Below are 22,318 nucleotides of genomic sequence, written 5' to 3'. Positions count from 1 at the left end.
TGAAAATGCAAGATATGTTCCCAGGGGGTACTTATGTAAGTCTGAAGCATTTTGTGAACACTGAAGGGGGTGTACAACTCAGGCAGCTTCAGTACTACCGTATGAGAGCTGCATTTGCCAGGAAATGGCCAATGTTTCCTACTGAGCCCACCAAACATGAATGCACGCAGGCCATGACAACGACCAGTCGGGGGAGAAAGGGAATCTCATACCTATATTCCCTAGTTCAGTCGCACTCTAGCTCCTTAAATGGTATGAAAGCGGTCTGGGAAGATGACTTTGGAACAACACTAAGTGAGGAACAATGGCTCAGATGCTGCCAACTTACCAAATCTTTGTCTCCGAATTCTGGTCTACGGCTGATACAATTTAAGATTCTTAACCAACTCCACTACACCCCTGCAAAATTTGCTAAGTTTGTGGTGGACTGCACTGGGGAGTGTGCGAAATGTGGTGCACCGAATGCGGGCGCCTTCCATATGTACTGGGCCTGTCCGTCAATAACTGTATTCTGGGGTTTAGTCGCAGATATCCTTTAAAAGATTACATCGATCCCTGCATCATTGTCCCCCTTGAAATGTTTGGGGACATTGGCAATGTAGCTGAAACCACTAGATGTTCATTTAATGTGACTTGTGTTGTTGCGAAACGTTGCATATCGAAATGCTGGAAATCCATAAATGCACCCGTTCTCGATTTCCTCCGAGATCTAACGCTGGTTAATGAATCTGAGGAACAGTATGTACTGACTGTATCAGTGACTTGTAGCCCCAAGGACATTTGGGCTCTGTTCAGATACTATTTGTGTGACACATTTTTCCGATGATGGCTCTTACCGCTCTTCTACACCCTGACCTACCACCTATCCTTTGATGTATTACTGCGCTGTATTGATTGTGATGTACATGTTATATGTTGGTGCTGTTATGCCTCTCAATAAAACAAAGTTTGAAGAAAAAGAAAGTAACCTGACCTTTACACTGCCCTATAAACAAAAGCATAAACGATACGCAGGAAAATAAATCTATCCTATTTACAAGATTTTAATGCGCAAACGGGCCTGGTAGAACACTTATCTAGAGGCCTGCTCTCGTGTTTATTGGATGATGATAGATATTGCCTAAAATTCTACTATTCATTTTAACAAAGAAACTAACGTCCAAGCTTCAAAGTGAGTAAACTGCTTTATCTCTTTACATTACTTTACTTTAATGGACTTATAATGCGCAGCAATGGACCCGTAGGCATGATGGCACAGACAAGACAAATACATAAAACATAATCAAGGGACAGCCAGGGAGAAAGAATTGGCAAAAGCAAGAAGATTAGTGAAACAACCAAGTGTTTAACTTTTTATAAAAAAGCTTTAGTTTTGTTTCCAGCCTGAGATCCAACGGCAAGCTATTCCAGGCCACCGGTGCCGCTATGGCTAAGGCTCAGGCTCCTTTATCAACCCTTTTAGATTTGCTTCTTGGGATCATTAGCATTTTTGTCTCGTTTGATCTAAGTGATCGAGAGATGTTCTTGAACGTGATGATTTCATTCAAATAACGAGGCATAATGCCCAAAAGGCTCTTGTAGGTGATCAGGAGGAGGCGATAATGAATTCTCGCCTCTACGTGGAGCCAATGCAAAGTTCTTCTGGCTGGCGTGACATTCTCTATGATTAGAATGTATAATTGTTAGGCAGAAACCTGTGCAGTTCCCTTAGGGAACACTGCAAAAGATTTAGGACTACAGGTGTTAGCAGTAAACCCACTTGGTAGCAGTCTGTACCACCCAGATTTACCTGGTAGCTGTGGCTGAGCAGTCAAGACTTCTCTCAAGAAGAGTTAGGCAGTATGCAAAGTATACACAATAGGCACTCAGGCACACCAATACAAGCAAACACTGACCAGAGCTTTGGTATCAAAGTATATAATTATTTATTTAAAAACACACTGTTCGAAACACTCCAGCACTCTTGTTGTAAAATATTATAAACACAGTTACTATTGTAATATATACACCCCTTTTTCCTTATCAGATAAATCACAGTAAAACACCACCTATTTTCATACAGAGGTGAGCGCTTAACTAGATGGCACTCCAATAAGTTTGTGAGAAAGGGAGGGAAAAAGACAGAATATGGAAAGGTACACCACTCTAAGATTTAGGAACACTGTTAGCAAGGCAGAAGAGCAAAAGTCACTGGTGAGCCAAAGTCCAAAGGCTGGGCCCACTCTTAGAGAGAGCAGAGCACAAATGCGCCCAAGATCACACAGTTACACTAGGCTTAGAAAGTCTTGCAGAGAGTTCAAAAAGAGTTTAGAGAAGCTTAGGAAAGTTTAGCCAGGGTGTCCCAGGCTAACCCAGGTTCAAAAGCCGGGGGCTAAATCTACCCCGTACAGTCGGTAGCAAGGGAAGCCAGGCGGGACACGATACCTTAAGTGGGAAGGATCCTCCAGCGGTGGCAGTTGTTCCTGGCAGTGGGTGCAAGTCATGTCGTCGTCCAGGGGAAGAGAAGATCTCGACTTGGAGGAAAGATGAAGGTCGTTGCACTACCAGGGAAGAAACCAGCCGCGGAGTTTTCCGGTTAAAGGTGGTACCTTTGTTTCGCGGTCGTGGTAAAACGTGGTATCCCAGTTGCCGGGGTGCTTGGCACAGGCAAGGCGGCCACGAGGTACGTCGGGAAGGCGAAAAGACAGTGAAACTGGTTATCCCCACCAGTCAAAGGAAGAAGACTCTCCGGTGGGAGATCTCCTCTGTCGTTGGGAAAAGTGGTGAGATGGTCCAGCAGGGCTCCACTGGTGGTGGCGTCGTGGCAGGTCGGCTCAGCTTCTCCCTCGTCGAATTCTTAGGTCCTGTGGTGACTTCTGAAGTTCCAGTCCCCAAAGCCCTTCTTTTATGCAGAAAACCCCCATTCACTCAGCCTAGCTGTCACTCAAACATGCAAAGTGGTGAGCCGGCCGGCTCACCACTTGGGCCAATCAGGACGGAGTGCGACTTGAGTTGCCTAGGCAACTCAGTCCAGGGTGCCTAAATCCCCCTCCACCCCTCCTAAGTACCCCAGACAGAGTGGCACCACTTTGGAGGGCTTCTGTGGAGAAGCCCGCCAAAAAGTGGAACAAAGGGCTCGACTTGGGTTGGAGTCACAGAAGAGAACACAAATGCCATTTTAGAATCAAGTTTTGGCAAAAAATACCAACCAGAGAATTAATATTAATTAAATAAACCGGCGGTATGTTCGAGGCTACCGTAAATAATTAAATAAATATAGTAGCCTAAAACAATGGGAAATCCCATAGGAAAATATTCACGGTTGAATATAAAAAGTAGTATCCACTGCCACCAGCCAAAACTCGATCAGGGGGGACGGAGACGTGCCCCCTCGACTAACAGACCCCGGGGCAATTGAATTGCCCCAGCCAGTACGTCCACAATATGATGGTTTATACTGGTTCTGTTCAGAATTTAAGACTAGTAAAGTCAATGGTGACTTTACATGCCCTGGGAGACAGTAGTCAGTCCCAGGGTATGGAGTCTATACTGGGGGGTCACTATGACACCCCTGTGTTACTGCACTGAGGGTGCTGTGTAACACATCAGAAAAACACATGAAGCCCTATGGAGTAAAAGACCCCATAGCCCAATAAACACACCTAGATTCAAAGAAACACATTCAAATCATGCCCAAGAGTGAGGGTAAAAGAGTCTCACTCTTGGCAGGAGAAAAAAATAAACCCCAAAAATCCAGCAAAGCTGCTGGGGGACTCACTAGGTTAGGAAATTCAGCCTAAACGGAGAATTCTCCCTAACAATAATAATGCGTTCATAGAGGAAATCCCAAAAAGTCTGCCTTCTCTGAAAATGTAGTCATCACCCACATTGATATTACTGCAATTAATGCTAAAAAAAGAAATGTGAATAGGAGACTTGGTACCGATTGTGTAAGGTTGTACCTTTATAAGCTTAAACTTGATTTATGGGCCCCTCTTCCTTCAAATATTTTATATGCAGTGTGACCAAGTAATTTAACACTACGCTTGAAGCAGTGGTTAGTTATTGTGCCAATTGATAAAAAATGGAATATATTGTCACCTAAATCTGATTGACCCAACTCATTTCAAGGCAGTTCCTCAAAGATATTAGGGAGTATAATAGGTTAATGAGTGGTTCTTTTGATTACAGCAAATGATACACTCGCAGATATACAAGTTGGTGTCAGAACAAGGCTGGGGGGATTATTCACGAGCATTGTATAATATTTTTTAACACCAAATATATATTTTTAAGGAATTAAACATTACATCTGGTCTTCATGGTTCTCTCCAAGGACTTTGGTTTGGTGGACCATGGAAATTTCTAGTCAATAGTACCAACTACATTTGGAAATTGAATGGTTCTCTTGTTCTCCCACAGAAAGTGAAAAACAATAGAATTATCTGGGACCTCAGGTGGAACCTCAGGGACCTCAGGTGGAAAAAATAGGAATGGAATTATGGCAGCAGGTCGGTGAAATTATTTGTTTTGCAACACAACATAATGGCTATACTTTGGCGTCAGTTATTACCATATATAACATGAAGATCGTTCCCAAACTGACAAATGGCATAGAGGTTTGAGGGAGAAAAAGGGCCAAAGAGTTATGCGAAATTGAGCGCTATTGACTTAAGAAGATAATAAATATGCTTGTTAGAACACGTGTGGAATTCATAAAAGGCGAATTGAGCATTAGTTGTATGGAGGCGCTAATAACAAATCAGCAAGTAATGATTTATTGGAAGATAAATGACTCAAATACGAACACCTTGCTTTAATATACATATGCAGAAGCAGAGAAGATGTGGAGCTATTCTAGGAGTGCCATCTGCATGGAAATTAACTGAGAGGGAAATAGGTGGGAGCAGCAGCTCAATTTCCCTGTGACATCAACTGCCAGGGTTAATTTAAAAAAGATCTTTGAAATTGGGACTAGCAGGACTTGAGGGAGAGCAAAATTGGATAAACTTAGCCAATAAAGCAAGTAGTAGAGACTTCAATGGTGACCGAGACCTGGCCACCACCCTTGTCATGCATCTAAATGAATTCTCGAATTCATATTTATGACAATTACGAGAGATGCATTTAATCTGCTATATACTCTTGATGTTATTGGTCACAGAATGGCTCTTTCCAAAGAGGAGCGATATTGTAGATTATGTTCAAGTGGGGCTCTTGAAAGAGCTTAGCATACTCTGTGTGCCTGACCTGCGCTTAGTAGGTTAAGAAACAGAATGCTCGAAGCAGTAGTAATAGGAAAGTATGATTTAGGAGAATCAGAGAATTGGTGTAACCTATATATGGATGGCAACTGTATGCCATATGTATACGATTTGACAAATTAATGTTGGATGTATAGAAACACATTCTTACAGGAACAAAGACAATTATAATGGTGACCATTAGTAATGTCAACATGTATGGTGAGGGGAGTGAATTTGAGGGAATTGAGGGTTCTTTGTAGTTTTGTGTTAATTGGGATGTCTTTATTGTGAATTGATATTCAACTGATTGAATTGCAATATGATTTATTTGTTGCAATTGTATGTAAAGCCAATTTATTGGCTGTACTATAATAAGAAAAAAAGCATTCAGACACTGAGCCAGTAGTGAGATGCAACATAGGGAGTAGATGTATAAAATGTTTCATAACACAAAGTGTGTTATTTCAAATATTGTTTATCCTTTATAAAAATGAGTTACAAAATAAAATTTGGGCATCCTACTTCTGACGTTCCACACAGTGGGTCAAGGAGGATACTGTGAGGAATCTGCGGGCGGCCTCATTTCTTTCCCAAAAATATCCTACCCTCAGGTGGCCAGGGAAAGGCTGTCACTTCCAGATCCTGACCCCGGGGGGGGGTGTATATATGATTGACTATCACCTGGGAGGAGGAGGAGACTTGGGGAGTGGGGATGAGGTACCCTGAGGTGACACACGATATTTCCCATTCCCCTCATCAGGAATCAAATGTCCACAAGGCTTTTATGGGATATTTCCAATTCCTTCCCTATTGTGTGAGAAAACTATCTCCCAATTATGAGAAACCAAAGGGTGTCTCACTTACGAGTCCCCGGGGATCTCTCTCTCAGGTGGCCAGGGCACAGCCACAGCCATTGGATACAGCCCCTGGGGGTGGACCAGTGTGGGAGGATCACCTGGGTGGGGGATCCTCAGGGAGTGGGGGTAAGGCAACTGATGGTGAGACGCGGTATTCCCCCCTTTCCTGTACCCGTACCCCATCCTATTTTATAGGACGCTCCAATGTCCCAACTCTCCCCCTCCCCTTTCTGCACAAATACTGGGCCGAGGAAGAGGAGCGACAGAGTAAAGAAGCTAACACTTACATATTTCATTGGACATATCCTGCTAATCGGGTCAGGCAAAGTCAGGCACATGACTTTAATCACATACATCTGATACCCATTAGCTCTCCCCACATGATAAAAGGTGGAACAGAGACACACTCTGAGCAAGGTGGAACACGAGAAAGAGCAGATTTTCCGGGGTGAAGGCAAACCCACAGGAGCAGAACGACCAATCAAGGGACGAAAGAAAGGAGTAGGGAAACAGAGAATATCCCTGCAGGAGGTCGTTGCCTCTGAAGAGCCGTGAAAGATATGCAGAAAAGGCCAAATCCCAGAAAAGAAAACTGCATTGTGTTTCGAGGGCGCCAATGGCCCTCCCGGGTGAACGACAGAGTTGGGGAGGCGAGGCCAAACCTGGGATATTAATCTTGACTCGTGAATTAAAGCCGGAAATACAAGAAAGGAATGCACACAGCCGGTGAGTTAGCGAACAATATGAAAGGTCAGAGTGTGTTAAGGAAAAATTGAAGTTGCAATAGTACATTTTATATCTCATAATTGAAGGCTGCGCATGTGCAGATGAGATGCGAAAGAAGGTAGAGCTGTGGTGAACTTTAAATTAACAATAACTGTTGAACCAGCGATACAGAGTATCAGAGTGGTCCGACGACAGGAAATGCCCACTCGAAAGTCTCTGCGAAATATGAGATATCTTGTTATAAAGCAGATAATTGAACAAACTCTGAAATGCGCAATGGACAAGATTCACCCCAGCGAAAGGGGAAGTTGAAAAGTGACTACTTTAAGAGAAAGATTTCTACACACATTTGTCCTTATGGTACTGAACTACCAAGACCAAGCGACACTGGGGCAAATAACACATGAGTGTGAGCTGAAGAGAAAGTCCAAGTGGTCCTGCAGAGGTCTATAGTAAAAGCTTCACACGTTCAAAAGTCTCTGACATCAGTGAAGGTCTGAGCTTGACTGAGGGAGACCGGAAGTGTGCTTAGTTAGGGGAAAGGAACCCCTAATGACTGTGAATAAAGCTTTGTGAAGGGAACCGCTGCATGTATTGTGATTGTGAGGTCCGGGCCTGGCTGAGGGAGACCTACGTGAACTTTTTGCTTTGAGAGGTTCGAGCCCGACCAAGGGAGACGTGCGTGAACTTTTGATGAACTGTGAAATAACTTTTGGAAGCTGTATACCGCTATGGCACTGAGTCAAGGAAGAGACCACATAGGAACTGAGTTTCATCCTTTATTACCTCAGACATACACAAATACCACTCTGGTACTGGGATGAGGAATTTGGATGCTGAGTACCAAGACCGTTGTGAAAATTAATAGTTACTCACCGTAGTGACTAACATACTCTTAGTCCATTAGTCCCCTTTCCTCCATACTGTATGGACAGCAGACAATCTTATTCACGAGAAATAATCTTCTTCCCCTTTAAATTTAGAGGCGTGCGGGGGAGCGGCACTGGGAGCATGCGCTCGCCTGACTCTGCCCACCGGCGCTACTCCTCAGTCTCCATTGACGCATCGACAATGTTCAGCATTGCCTAATGACACCAGTATCATTAGGGGGAGGGGAGAGGATGGTGGGACGTATGGAGGAAAGGGGACTATGGACTAAGAGTACGTCAGTCACTACGGTGAGTAACTATTAATTACTCTTACGCCCCGTCCTTTTCCTCCATAAAGTATGGGCGATTACAACTGAATGTAGCCCCAGGATGGAGAGGAGCCCCTCCATAAGAAAACAGGTGTCTTAGAACAGCCTGCCCGAATGCCGCGTCTGACCTAGAGGCGGCGTCAAACAGTAGTTTTTACAGAAAGCCAAAGGGGCGGACCAGGTAGCCGCCCTGCTGATGACCTGTCAGGACACATGCCGCTGGAACGCGAAGGCCATGGCCTTGGCTCCGACCGCTTGGGCATGTAAGTTTGCTGGCACTGGTTTGTGCTGCCCCTCATACACCTCCTTGATGGCCACCACCATCCACCTTACTATGGAGGTCTGAAAACCAGGCCTTGACACACCGAAGGAGACAAACAAGGCATCCAACTTGCGGAAGTCTTTGGTTCTGTCCAGGTAGTATTTCAGCTCACGTCCGACATCCAAACTGTGCAAGACCCGCTGAGGCTCGTCCATGGGGTTAGCGACGTTGAGTTGGAAGGAGGTCGTCACCTTGTGTAGGAAAGCAGGGTACGTCTGGCAGACAACGTTTTGCCTGTGAACAGTGGTGTAAGGTTCTGATGCCACCAGAGCCTGGATCTCACTGACTAATAAAGCAAACCAAAGGTGTGAATTATAGCCAGAAGAGGACGAATGTAGAGATGAAATAAAATGGTACAGAGAGAAGAACCATGAGGGACACCACAAAAAAGAGAAATGTCTTGAGAACAAAAAGGGGATAAAGAAACAGATTGAGTACGTCCTGACAAAAAGGAGGAGAACCAAGCCAGTAAACGGCCGGAGATACCCGCGGTGGAAAGCCAGGAGACCAGGGTAGGGTGGTCGATGGTATCAAATGCTGCTGATAAGTCAAGCAGAATCAAAGCACCAAAACCCCGTCCCCAATCAACCAGGCAAGTCAGATCATCCAGCACAGAGACCAAGACCGACTCAGTTCCCCTACCAGTGCGAAATCCAGATTGAAATGGGTCGAAGAAGTTGGAAGATTCCAGAAAAGTACTAAGGAGGGGGGACACCAGTGATTCCAGGAGCTTCATCAAGTAAGGGAGCAAGGAAATGGGTCGAAAATTTGACAAAACCATCAGGTCGAGCCCAGGCTTCTTGAACAATGGAATGACAAAAGCATGTTTCAAGTTATCTGGAATGATCCCCGAGGTAAAGTAATCATTGACTGACTAAATAAGTTGGTTTACAATGTCCCGAGAGATGTTTTTAAATACAGAAAGAGGGAACGAATCCTCTGGAGAATCCTACTTGTTCAAGTATCTCAAGTCCAAGATGGGTCTCGGTCCTCCGTCCTTTTTGGGATCAGAAAATATGGGGAGTACCATCCCTTCTTCCTCTCCGCTACAGGTACTGGTTCTATAGCACCTTTCTCTAGTGTTAGGGAGAATTCTCTCTTTAGGCTGAATTTCCTAACCTAGTGAGTCCCCCAGCAGCTTTGCTGGATTTCTGGAGTTTGTTTTTTTCTCCTGCCAAGAGTGAGACTCTTTTTTTCCCACTCTTGGACATGATTTATGGTGTTCCTTTGACTGTTAATGTGTTTTATGGGCTATGGGGTCCTTTACTCCATAGGGTCTCGTGTGTTTTACTATGTGTGTTACACAGCACCCTCCGTGCAGTGACACAGGGGTGTCATAGTGACACCCCACCATAGACTCAATACCCTGGGACTGACTACTGTCTCCCAGGGCATGTAAAGTCACCATTGGCTTTACTAGTCCCAAATTATTAACAGAAACCAGTACACACTATCATATTGTGGACGTACTGGTCGGGGCAATTCGATTACCCCGGGGTCTGTTAGTCGAGGGAGCACGTCTCCGTCCCCCCTGATCGAGTTTTGGCTGGTGGCAGTGGCTACTACTTTTTATATTCGACCGCGAATATATCCCTATGGGATTTTCCCATTGTTCGAGGCTACCAACTTTAATTATTTAATTCTCATAGCCTCGAACATACCGCCGGTTTATTTATTTAATATTAATTCGCTGGTTGGTATTTTTTGCCAGGACTCTATTCTAAAATGGCGTATGTGTTCTCTTCCGTGACTCCAACCCAAGTCGAGCCCTTTGTTCCACTTTTTGGCGGGGTTCTCAACAGAAGCCTCCAAAAGTGATGCAACTCTGTCTGGGTACCACAGGGGGTGTGGGAGGGGGTTTAGGCACCCTGGACTGAGTTACCTTGGTAACTCAAGTCGCACTCTTGTGTGATTGGCCCAAGTGGTGAGCCGGCCTGCTCACCACTTAGCATGTTTGATTGACAGCTAGGCTGAGTGAATGGGGGTGTGCTGCATAAAAGCAGGGCTTTGGGGACTGGAACTTCAGAAGTCGCCACAGGACCTGGGAATCCGACGAGGGAGAAGCTGAGCCGACCTACCACGACGACACCACCGGTGGAGCCCTGCGGAACCGACTCACCACTTCCCGACGACAGAGGAGATCTCCCAGCTGGAGAGGCTTCTTCCCCTGACTAGTGGGCACAACCAGTTTACCTTCTTCTCTTCGCACCCCAGACCGGCTTGTGGTCGAATTGCCCGTGCTAAGCACCCCGGCAACCGGATAGCCACTTAACACTGGACCGCGAATCAAAGGACCGCTCCTTTTACCTGAGAAACTCCGCGGCTGGTTTCTTCCCCTGGCGGTGCAACAGACTCCTGTCTTCCTCCCCGACGAGATCCTCTCTTGTCCCGGACGAAGCACCGACTTGCATCCGCTGCCAGGAACAACTGCCCCCGCTGGAGTATTCTCACCACTTTAAGGTACCGTGTCCGCCAGGCCTCCCTTTCTAAAGATTGCTACAAGGTAAGAATAACCCCTTAACCTTCTGGACTGGCCTGGCCGCCTTGACGTTCTAACTGGTCCCTTTCTTTGGTCCAACTCCTTTTTGAACCTTTTGTACACTGCAACCGTGTGACCTTGGACACATTTCGTTTGATCCTTTTAAAGTGGATCCAGCCTACAGAACTCGAACTTCACGGTTTTACTTCTTCTCTTGTTGTGCTCTTGTAAAAGTGTTGGGACCTGTTTCAATTTATTCTCTGTTTTTCTCTCCCTTTTAAAACAAATTATTAGAGTGCCATCTGTGATAAGCGCTCACCGCTGTCTGAAAATAAGTGGGGCTTTACTTAAGACTTGTCTAATATTCTTCTAAGGGAGTGTAAATCTTTTAGTGATCGTGTTTTTGAATTGCTTACTATTAGTGCCTGTGTGTTTTTCTAGATGTGGTTTTAAATAAATAATTATATCTCTTTTACACCAAGCCCTGGTCAGTGTTTACTTGTTCTACTGTGTTCTTTTGACCTATTGTGAATACTCTGTATACTGCCTAACTCTTCTTGAGGGAAGTCTGACTGCTCAGCCACAGCTACCAAGTGAATCTGTGTGGTACAGACTGCTACCAAGTGGGTTTACTGCCAAACACCTGTAGTCTTAAATCTTTTGCAGTGGTCCCAGAGGGAACTGCACAGGTTTCTGCCTAACATCTAGCATGGTTAAAATCTCCTGAACAAGGAGCGGATCCGGAACCCTCAAAGAGTGGTTCCCCGGTGCACTGTTCTGAGGTCTTCTTATGAAAGGAAGCCAGTAACCGTGGGCTACAGTTTCCAAAGCACAAGCATCCAAAGTAATGTCTCGCCATTCTTGCAGATGCTCAGGTAGTCTGCCCCCACTGGTGAATTGTGACTCGAGTGGTTTTGTGGCGGCAGCTGCAGAGGCCGATGGTAAGGAGGCTGCTACTTGAGCCGGCTTCGCACCTCTACCTTGTCCACCACGAGGAAATCTTCTCTGGCCTCTTTGACTGGCCATTCCTCTCGCCCTTCCAACTGAGGAGTAGTATCGAAAAGATCTACCCCTCCAAGGTTGTGCACTAGGACGAAAAGGCTGAGGTTGCTTAATTGCAGCGCCTAAAGACTTGCTGTCGCATTTGAGGTCTGCAACTTCTCAAGGCTCTCATCAGCCTTGTTGCCAAAAAGAGGAGACCTGTCAGAAGGCATGTTGAGAATTCTAGATTGCACATCAGGTGCAAAACCCGACTTCCTCAACCATGCAAATCTGCACATAACAGTGCTGGTAGCCATGGATCTTCTGATGCTATCCGCAGAATACAATCCTGAATGAAAGGAACACACACATGGCTTCTTTGCCGTCTTTAACAATAGCTAAGAAGCCGTCCCTTTCATCCCCTTCGGGAATGTGCTCTGCCGCCATGGAGATACAGTCCCATAGAGTACACAAAACCTTTGAGAGGGAACAAGTGGAGTTGGCAGACTTAACCACCATGCTCCCTGCAGAAAATACCCTCCTCGCCCATCCATCTACGTGCTTGTCGCCCCTATCAGGAGGGATGGTAGGGTACGCTGCCTGTTCAGAAGTAGCAGTAGCTGCCTGCACCACCAGACTCTCCGGAGTGGGGTGTTTCGACAGGTAGTTTGGGTCACTACTGGAGCGGCGGTATTTGTTTGTCAACTTCTTGTCGACGGTTGGATTAGATTTCGGAGTCTCCCAATTCCTAGCCGCCCTTTTTTGCAGTGCCACATGAAAAGGCAAAATGGGATCAGTTTGTGGACCCTTGTCCAGAATGTCTGTGAGGTTGTCTTGGTCATAGGGCAAAGGGGGCCTGCTCCAACCGAAATATTCAACCACTTTTGACATGAGCTGTCTATAAGAAGCGTCGGCATGTTCCCCTAGTTCTGGTTTTCAGAACTCAAGTTCTGAGGAGGTGTCAACCCCACTTTCTGTTTGCAAGTTCTCATATAGGTCTTGCATTCTACTTTCCTCAGAGATAAAGCTCTCTGGTACATTGGGTCTACCATACTGCAAGCCAAATGGGGCTTCATCATTGTCAGAATGTTCTTCCTCTTCAAAAAATAGAAGAGACTTAAAGAACTCTTTCTTCGGAAGTGGAGCATATATTTTGTCGGGTTTTGTACCAATAGGCTTTTACGTCGGTGATATTTTCTTCATCACAGCCGACTTTGGAGGTGCGCTTGGTACTAATGGCATAGCTGGCAAGTGTGGCACAACTGGCGTCGAAGTCTTCGATGTCAAGGGCTTGATGGGTGTTGAGGGCCTGGTGGGCGTCGAAGGCACCGCTGGCGTCGAAGGTGTCGATGACCTCGACTTCTCCCTGCGTCTCGTGTGATCTTTAGTTTTTTCGGATCAAGGCCTCCCGATGCTGATCAGACCTTTTACCCAGGCTCTAGGGCGTGCAGGTTTTGGGTGAGACCTTTCCTGCCCAGTTTCTTTCAAAGGCTCGCTAGGAGCATGGCTTTTGTTACGCTCACCTGGTGTCCACGGGGGCGTTGATCTGGACCGGCCTGATGTTACTTCTCCCAGTGATACACAGAGCGCCGAGATGACGGAGTGGACCGGGCCACCCAGCTTGGTCTGTGTGGCTCGTATGAATACTCTTCTGTAATGCAGAAAGGGGGAATTAACCACCTGTGAGGTTTAATCTTAACCCCACCTTCTCCCCATGAATTACTTTGGGACTCCTTTAGATTCTCACCTGATAATCTGGAAAGATGAACTCTCCATCCTGCTTCAAGTGCAGGGGCGCGTAGATGACCAGTTGCCTCACTGGTGTGGGAAGTTGGCGAGTTGCAGACGGTGTTGACTCCGTAGAGGTAATAGTTTTAAAGAGTTCAAAACGTCTGGAATTCACTCTGTCCAATTCCCCTAGGTTGCCCTTATGGATCTGGAAAGAGTTCACGTGGCAACCAGAGATGCGCAGGTAAGTGTTTATAAAAGCTGTTTCGGAATAAAGAGGGAAGCTTGCTCTAACCTGTGGTCTTTTCCTTTTCAGGCATCCATTCGGAGGAAGATCCGTGGATTGAAGCGTTTACCGCAACCGGGTAAGTCTGTAGCGGAATGTTTCCCCATAGGGGCCGGGGTGCGGCGGAGATGCGGAAGAGGTGAGATTAGGTGAGTATCCCCGGTGATCTCAAGTAAGTTTTAATATTTGCCTTTGTTGTCTTAGATAACTCTGTTGCTCACCTTATTGTTATTATGTCCATAGGTGATGAAGAGCGGCCGCGAACTGAAGATGTGCGTGAAGGAATGCTGAAAATGGCAACAGGTGAATTCAGCGCGGCGTTGCAGGAGGCGCGGCAAGAGCGTCTAATGGATTCTTTCTTCCAGGTTCAAGTCGAGAAGATGCAAGATTCAGGTGAGTATGAATAAAACTCTTGCTCTAACCTTTCCTTCTGCTTTCCTTGCAGGGTTCAAGAGCTCCGGAGTGTAGACTGGCGTGGCTGAAGACTGGAAGCTGCTGCAGGCACGGTGAGCGTTACGCTGCTACTGCAGAATAACGCGAAGCACGTGTGGCTGTCCGGGTGTGGCTTAAATAGCTTTGGAAGAAGTCCCAGGTAAGTATTCTTCCACTGCCCCACCCAGGTAAGAAAATAGTCCCTGCATTAAAATAGTCCCTCCTAAGCCTCATTTGGCTTAGGTCTTCATGCAGCATGGTCTGCATCAGGTGAGTAAGCAGCATGGTCTGCTTTAGTTAAGTTATCATTTATGAGCCTGGCGCCTATGGCGCCAGGAATGACTTTGTCCTTATGAGCCTGGTGCCAAAGGCGCCAGGACTGCACCCAAACAGCCCCTAACTGGGGCTTTTGGGCATGCTCCAAATGGCATGATGCCTGCTTCCGGGGCTGCTGGGCCTGGTCTGGTTTCCCGGGGGCAGGCATCATGACAGCTTTGTTTTTCAAATATTTTTAACATTTCCACCCTGAAGGCATCCCATTCAGCCGTTGTTTATTTTTTTGTAGGGCAAGCAACCCTCTCGTGGGAAATGTCAAACAAGTAAGTCAACGCAGGTGACCGTCGGTCCCTTCTCTTTGATTTCTTCGAAGACGAAGAAGAGTGGTGGGAACCACTCCTCAACCTAGATCCCTTGATCTTCCTCCGAGGAGAGTCTCCTCTCGACTTGTCGGTCAAAGGCTTAGCGGGTCGGGTAGGTGATTTTTTGGAGATTTTTCCTACCTTCAGTTTCCCCTTCTGTTCCCTCAAGACTTTCCCCCGTCATGGATTGGCACTTGGAACAATTGAAGGTTTCGTGGCCCTCACCGAGGCACCACAGGCAAATACGATGTGGGTCAGTAAGAGACAGCTTTGACCCGCAGGCACAGCATTTCTTGAAACTGGACTTTGGCATCGAAGAAGTAGACAATTATCGAGGTTTTTGTAACGTAACGTCACTAGAAAACGCGCTAAATTTCACTCAAAGCAAACAATGTTCGCAGAAAAACTGAACTTAGGCCAACGGGCGCTGCACGTGCTATATATGCCATTCGATGAAGGCCTTCGAGGGACATCGACCCGACACCATCGACGCACAGCGCCCTCTGCCGAAAACCTTTTCTGAAGCAGCTGAAGCTGGACAACAAGTGTCGAAGATGAGGAATACATGGGAGTACACAATCCATTCGAAGTAAGGAGATGTGTGCAATTGTAACAATACAAGAAATTCAGAGAGAGACATAGTCTCTCAATACTGATAGCATTAGGGGCTAAACTAGTTTCCCAATAGGAATGAGAAAACAGACAAGGGAAGTGAAGCAGAAAGCTTTACTTACATCCAAAATGTAAATGTCAGGACCGGGTTTAAAACAGGCAGAAATAAAGGGTGTCCCTTAGAAGTTTAGGAAAGCAGCACAAGGAAACTCTTGCCTACCAACATAGAAAGCACAGATTCAGGAAAATAGAAAAGGTCCTTATGGTGAGCTCTCTGATAAACCCAATACACTGTACTGGAGCATCCTTACCTCATTGACTTCCTGTCGATTCTGCAAACTGCTGACAAAGGGATCTCGGGTTAAGCAGGCAACAATGACAAGCATGGGATGAAGGCAGCGATAAATGCAAGCCAGGACAATGGCCTTGCCAAGACGGGGATCTGTAGAGATGTGTGCAAGCCGTTGGCCAAGAGGAGTCAGGCCTTCCCTTTCATCCAGCACTCCTACAAAAGAATCAAACTATAAGAAAACATATTCCCATGACAGACCACATGAAGAACACCAACACCTTTTAAATTACATACATTAGTAATGTCAGCCTTACACTCTATGACACATAGCAAAGTATCAGAGAAAGACCATTACATCCATAATTATGTCAAGGTAAGAAAGACCTAAGCACATACAGATTTCACCAATCAAATGCACCATATGATTTGTGAGTTAGCACCACGGAAAACGGTAGCAGCCAATCAGGTTGCACATAACATCGGTTTTATATATCAAGCCTGAGCTCTGAGCAAGCTGATGGCTATTTGCATCAGCCCTGACATGCTTCTCTGAAATCCATCTGCCACTCTGCCCACTGTGGCTCCAACAGCACCAATGGCCAATATGTTAAGCAGTAATTTCCAGCTGAAAGGCTGTTTACTATAACAATCCTCTTGTGACATCAACTTAACAGAAGAAGCCAAATGTATCCATGTCTTAGAAACACAACTTATAACAAGCGTAGGTTAAAAAAATCACAGTGCATTTGAGGAAAACAGTAGGGCTCACCAGGGACTTAAACATCATGCAGTACACTCTGATGAAAATTACTTATTTGAAAATGTGTGGCCTCTACAAATCATGAATAGAATTTCACAATGCCTTTTGAGAACCATGGGTATTCAAAAACTGAATGTGCCAACAAAAGGCCCTGAAAGTATAGCCCTAAAGCATTTAGGAGAGCTTGAGTGGTTAGTTAGCCATTTAAAAGTAGGCAATTTGGGGCGTGGCTTGAGGCTTCGACGATGCGGACGCCTCACTAAGAGCTCTGTGGGAACCTCCCAAGAACCTTCAGCCCGACTCTGGGTGAAAATGGGAGCGGGTAAGCCCCTGCTTGCTGGTCCGCTAAAGCTCACCCGGGGCCCAAAGCCCAATATGGCGGCCGCGTGGAGTTGATGAGCCGGGGGATCGAGCACAGCTGCTAGGACACTGCCCCGCAGTTTGAGGGATGCGGCGACAGACCAGAGCCACCTAAACCACAAGGTTTGCAACCCGAATCATCCCATGGCGAAATCCTGCCAACAACCGGGTCCCACAACACCTGGGACGTGTGAAGACCGCAGGCCCTGGTGGCCCATCACGCGCCAAAACGCCTACGCTCCTCGGAACGCACAGCCATACGCCTGAGGAGGCGCAGATCCTGGTGCGGAGGAGAGCCGTCTGGACGCTGCCCCTGGGGTGCGACGAATGCTCTGAGAAGACAAGCAGTCAAACGAGGCCAGGAGTGCTCGCTTCTGACACAGAGGAGGCGAGAATCGGAGGCCGCTGGGTAAGCCTGAGCAGACGTGGGCTGCGGACCGTGGGCTGCCAACCACCTGCCACCTGGGGGAGGTCGATGGGGCCGAGTTGCAGCGGGCGGCAATCACACCAGCTGGTGTTCGGAGTGCCTGGAGCAGCCCGCTCCTTGCCCCTGCCCCCACCAACACTGCAGGAGGCGAGGAGGACCTCGCACGGCCCCGGGCCCTGTGAGGCGGTCCCCGACCCTGGAAGCCAGTGCAGACTGGAGCCAACCTCAACCTGGTGCAGGGGGTGAGGCGGAGTGGCGAGCCTGACCCGGACTTGAAGGTACGTACCCGGAGCACTGAGTGGGAGGGTCCCGCTCGCACGTCAACTGCTGCTATCCACCTTTGCAGGCCCATCCAGGGAGCCCGTATTCTGGGCAGGAGGTGCGGCGGCTCCAGCGGGGAGACCCACACACTGCCACACAGGCAAAGCGCACAGGTGCAGCTCAGAGCCACAACAACGGGCCATTCCGGGCGGCTGGACTCTGAGGTCCCCGGGCCACTTGTAACACTGCACACGGCAAGTGAACTGCTCCAACCTTATTTTAGCTGCCAGACCAACCGGTAGCATTGTTGGTACACTCAACCTCCCCAGCCGGCACAGAAATAGATGCACCCGGCACCAGTGGGGGCCTGCCCATCGTCGAACCAGCACTACGCCTCCTGCCCCGGGACAGACCTGCAGACCCTGACCCAGGGTGGCCTTCCTTGATCTTCATTTTCCCCATCTGGATGACCCCCTGGGGCCCAACCATCCCGTGGACCCAGCAGGCCGCCTTGGGGACCCCACCCCCCCTATACACACCATTGAAGGGCTACAGGGACACAGCGCCAGCCATATCTCACCACCCCATCACATTGGGCCCCCCTGCATTAAGAGGGGAGCATGGAGAACAGCAGGTGACCAGCGGCCGAAACAACAGGGCAAAGCAGTAGGAAATAGCCCAACCACTGCAGTAAACCTCAGCAAACACTGGCCGGTAGGGGCCCCGGACAGACCAGCAGATCTGGCCTGGAACCCCTGCCGGCGGCATTGTCAAGGTAGGGCCTCCCCTCAGGACGCCCTGCGAAGATATAAGCTCCCAGCTGGGGTGACACACCTGAAACTGCCACCTCCCAACGACAACTTGCGGACACCACTCACCTGTGTGGAGGGCGACCAAGACATCAAAATGTCTAAGCAAATGGGCCCGAAGTCAGCAGACATTGCCAACTTACTCCACCTGAAGGAGAAATCCAAACAGCTGGACTCCCCCGCCCTCCCTCTCCCCCAACCCAGCCTTCCTTTTCCGCAAGAGCCCAAGGACAATGGGCCACAAAAGAAGATATTCAGGGCCTCCTCGCCGACATCAAAACCGAATTCTGCATGGCAGAGGTTACAACCAAGATAGATAGCCTGGACAACCGCGTTGAGGAGGTGTAACATAGGGTCGGGGACACAGAAGATCAAGTCCTGGAGCACACGGCGCAGATCGCAGAGCTGCGACAGAAAATCCAGACTCTGGAGGATAACTCGGAAACTATGCACCGCAAACAGGAGGACCTGGAAAACAGGTCCCGCAGAAACAACATTCGTATCAAAGGGGTCCCCACCTCGATCCCGGACCAAGCCCTCCCGACCTACATCAGAGATCTCTGCCAGACTCTCCTCCCGGACTGCGACAAGTCGCTACTTCTGCTCAATCGCACTCACAGACTGAGAGGCCGCAGGAACACCCCGTCAGCGGCCAGCCCTGAAGTAATCGCCAGAGAACACTTTTTCTCGACAAAACAAGAGATCATGACAGCAAGCTGCTCACATGGCGGCCTGACATTCCAGGGATCCGCCATATAGCTGTTCCAGGATCTAGCCGCCCCCACAGTCCAACGACGGAGAGCCCTGCAACCTCTAACATCTCTTCAGCAGGAGCGGAAAATCAAATATCATTGGCTCTACCGGCCTCACTTCAGTTCACACTTGTTGGCAAACAAGGGTAATTTATGCTCTGGAGAAGGCTAGCAGCATTATGGGAAGCAAGCCCTCGACACCCGAAAAAAATACAACTACCTACCGAATTAATAAACCACGCAGATCAACACCGAAGCCCCAGCATGGCCGCTGGAAGAAAGTTCCAAAAGGGGGGAAAACTGCCACTGCACACGACCAGTAACCGACCATCAGCTCTCGAGGCCGGAACCTGCACTCTTGGCACCCTGGCGTCCCCACGCAATGCCCCAGCCGAGTGGATGGACAGTCACTTCGGCCCGAGGCCCGTATGGGCTAGTTTGGTTAACTTTTGTTCTTGCCTTCCTCTTGTTGGGCTGTAACCTTCTCCAGCCCCCACGGTTGCTGGGGCCCGGTTAGCCCTGAATTGGACAAAGTTAAAACTCGGTTACAGCTGAATCATGCTGACATTGGCTCCCGGGGGATTCCCCCAAGCACGGGATCACCCACCACCCACTTGAATCCTAATAGCACCTCGCTGACCCCCTCCCCGTCTGGCACATACCAAACTCTGCTACATCTCATTGAATGTCGGGGGCCTGAACTCGCCTACAAAACGTAAATCCATCCTTGGACGCCTGCAGGACCTTCAGGCCTCGGTGGGGTTCCTCCAGGAGACCCACCTCTTAGCAGAGGACTTCACCAGACTGCAATGCCGAGCATTCCCAACACAATATCTGGCCTCTTGTCCCAGCAAGAAAGGGGGCACGGCGATCCTGCTAGCGAAAGGCATCCCCTTTAAAGAAAAGGAGACCCTGCGTAGCCCAGACGGCAGATTCATAGCGATCAAGGGGGACATCTACAGACAACTTCACACGCTGATCGTGGTCTACACACCAAACGACGGCCAGACAGCCTTCTACACAACCCTGGAATCCACTCTCCTCCCCTTCCTCGAAGGACAGGTGGTCCTGGGCGGGGTCTTCAATGGGGTACCCACCCTTCACTGGACAGGACAGGCGTCCCTTCCACCAGAGACTTCAGGTTGGCTTTGGGCCTCTGCCACCTGTCCAAAACACTAGGCGTGATAGACACCTGGAGGGTCCTTCACCCGGACACCCCGACTACTCTTTCTTCTCCCATGTCCACTGCTTCTCATCCCGAATAGACCCGATTCTAGCTAGCCCGCAGCTCCTGCAGTTCACGGATGATGTGGAAATCGGCACAAGGGTGTTGTCGGACCATGCCCCGATTCTCCTGACGGCAAGGGTCTTTGACCCGGATCCCCCAGAAAGATGCAGATGGTCCCTATATCAACCAATGCTCCATGACATGGCGGTGCGCGATGCCATAGCCAAGGCGATCAGCAATTACTTTAAGGGAAACCCCCCTGACCTCACTTCTACAGCAACAAGATGGGAAGCCATGAAGGCCGTAATCAGAGGGGAACTGATAGCTCAGGTGGCTGCATATACGAGGAGGAGAACCCTAAACAGAAACCAGCTAGAGAAGGAAATGATGGAGGCAGATGCTACCCTAAAAAAAGAAGTGGTCGCCCAAAGCAGCCAAAATGGTTAGGCTAGTTCGCACCAAGCTGGAAGCTCACTATGCCGAGGACACCTGCTACGAACCAAACAGAGCTACTACGTGACTGGCAACAAAGCTAATAAATACCTTCTGAGCAAACTAGGCAAAACCCGACGACGGAACCACATTGTCGCACTGAAGGACCCGAAAGGCAGAACCCTGTACGGAGAAGGGGTGAAACTACGGATGGCGACAGAGCCACCTTGGAAGCCCCAATCACAACCGAAAAGGTGGAAGAAGTACTCAAATATCTGAAACTCAGGGCCCCAGGCCCAGACGGCTTTCCACCAAAGTTTTACAAACTCTTTCGCCCCATGCTGCTGCACCCAATGACAGAGCTATTAAACTTCTTTCGGGACACAGGCACCGTTGTGCCCTCCATGCAAGAGTTTACCACAATCATGCCATTAAAACCCAGCAAGGACCAAAAGGAGTGCTCGTCATATAGGCCAATATCCCTGCTCAATGTGGACGCTAATGCATACTCAAAGGTTCTGGCGAACAGGTTGGCGCAAATCCTCCCGACTATCATAGACCTGGACCAGGCGGGGTTCATCAGAGGGAGAAGCACAATGGATAACATCCGCCGAGCGCTCAATCTCATCGAAGTCGCGAGTCAAGAACGGCGGGACCTGGCGGTCTCAACTTTGGACTCCACCAAAGCATTCGACAGGTTGGACTGGAACTTCATGCGCCCCACTCTGGATGCATTCCGGTTTGGCCCGACATTCCAGAAAATGGTGTTGGCAAACTACAAAACCCAGGGAACATCACTCCAGCTGAATCAGAAAACCTTGTCCCAGATCCGGCTCTCGTGCATAACAAGACAAGGCTGTCCGCTCTCCCCACCGATCTTTGCCCTGGTCATGGAACCATTCGCCCCAAGGACACGAGCCAACAAGCACATCACAGGGCTAGAGATAAACGGCTAACAATTCAAGATCTCCCTGTATGCCAACGACGTGATGATCTCCATCACCAACTGCCAATCCTCCTTGCCCGCTGCCCTAACTGAGCTGGAGGCATTCGAAAGAATGGCTGGATTCCAGATGAACTACTCCAAATCAGAGGCACTGAGCGTCAACTTGGGCGCTCCCCTTGTAGCCAACCTCCAGGCACTCTGCCTGCTAACATGGAGCACCTCTTCAACGGCCTACCTAGGAATATGCCTCACGGCAGACCCAAAGCAACTCTGCACTGCCAATTTCCCCCCGCTGCTCAAGGAATTGGAGGAGGACCTCCAATGATGGGACAACCAAGAGATCTCTTTATTGGGACGGGTCACAGTATGCAAAATGAACCTCCTCGCCAGACTGCTGTACCTGTGCTCCGCCCTCCCGGTCCCCCACACCCCAAAACAGGCCTTGGAACAACTACAGAGGAAGCTAGCGAAATTTGTGCGGAGGGGACGCAGAGCCAGAATACCTATGAAGGTCATGAGCAGGGCTGCAAAATGGGGTGGCCTCGGGCTCCCCGACCTGATGAACTA

The 22,318-nt window shown here is 48.6% G+C and overlaps 1 protein-coding gene across 3 annotated transcripts in view; it reads right to left on the bottom strand.

Annotated features, from left to right (window-relative positions):
- DHX30 (DExH-box helicase 30) overlaps window positions 1–22,318 on the bottom strand; it is a 1,582,523-nt gene that overhangs the window by 412,143 nt on the left and 1,148,062 nt on the right. For all 3 annotated transcript variants that reach the window (XM_069645844.1, XM_069645845.1, XM_069645846.1), the window contains one exon: window positions 15,796–15,989. In XM_069645844.1, coding sequence (XP_069501945.1) covers window positions 15,796–15,989 — 194 coding nt within the window. The remainder of the gene's footprint in view (window positions 1–15,795; window positions 15,990–22,318) is intronic.

This window comes from Ambystoma mexicanum, chromosome 2p (genome assembly GCF_040938575.1).
Source record: "Ambystoma mexicanum isolate Mex_15411 chromosome 2p, UKY_AmexF1_1, whole genome shotgun sequence".
Taxonomy (NCBI): Eukaryota; Metazoa; Chordata; class Amphibia; order Caudata; family Ambystomatidae; genus Ambystoma; species Ambystoma mexicanum.
This window is presented reverse-complemented; position numbering and strand designations above follow the sequence as displayed.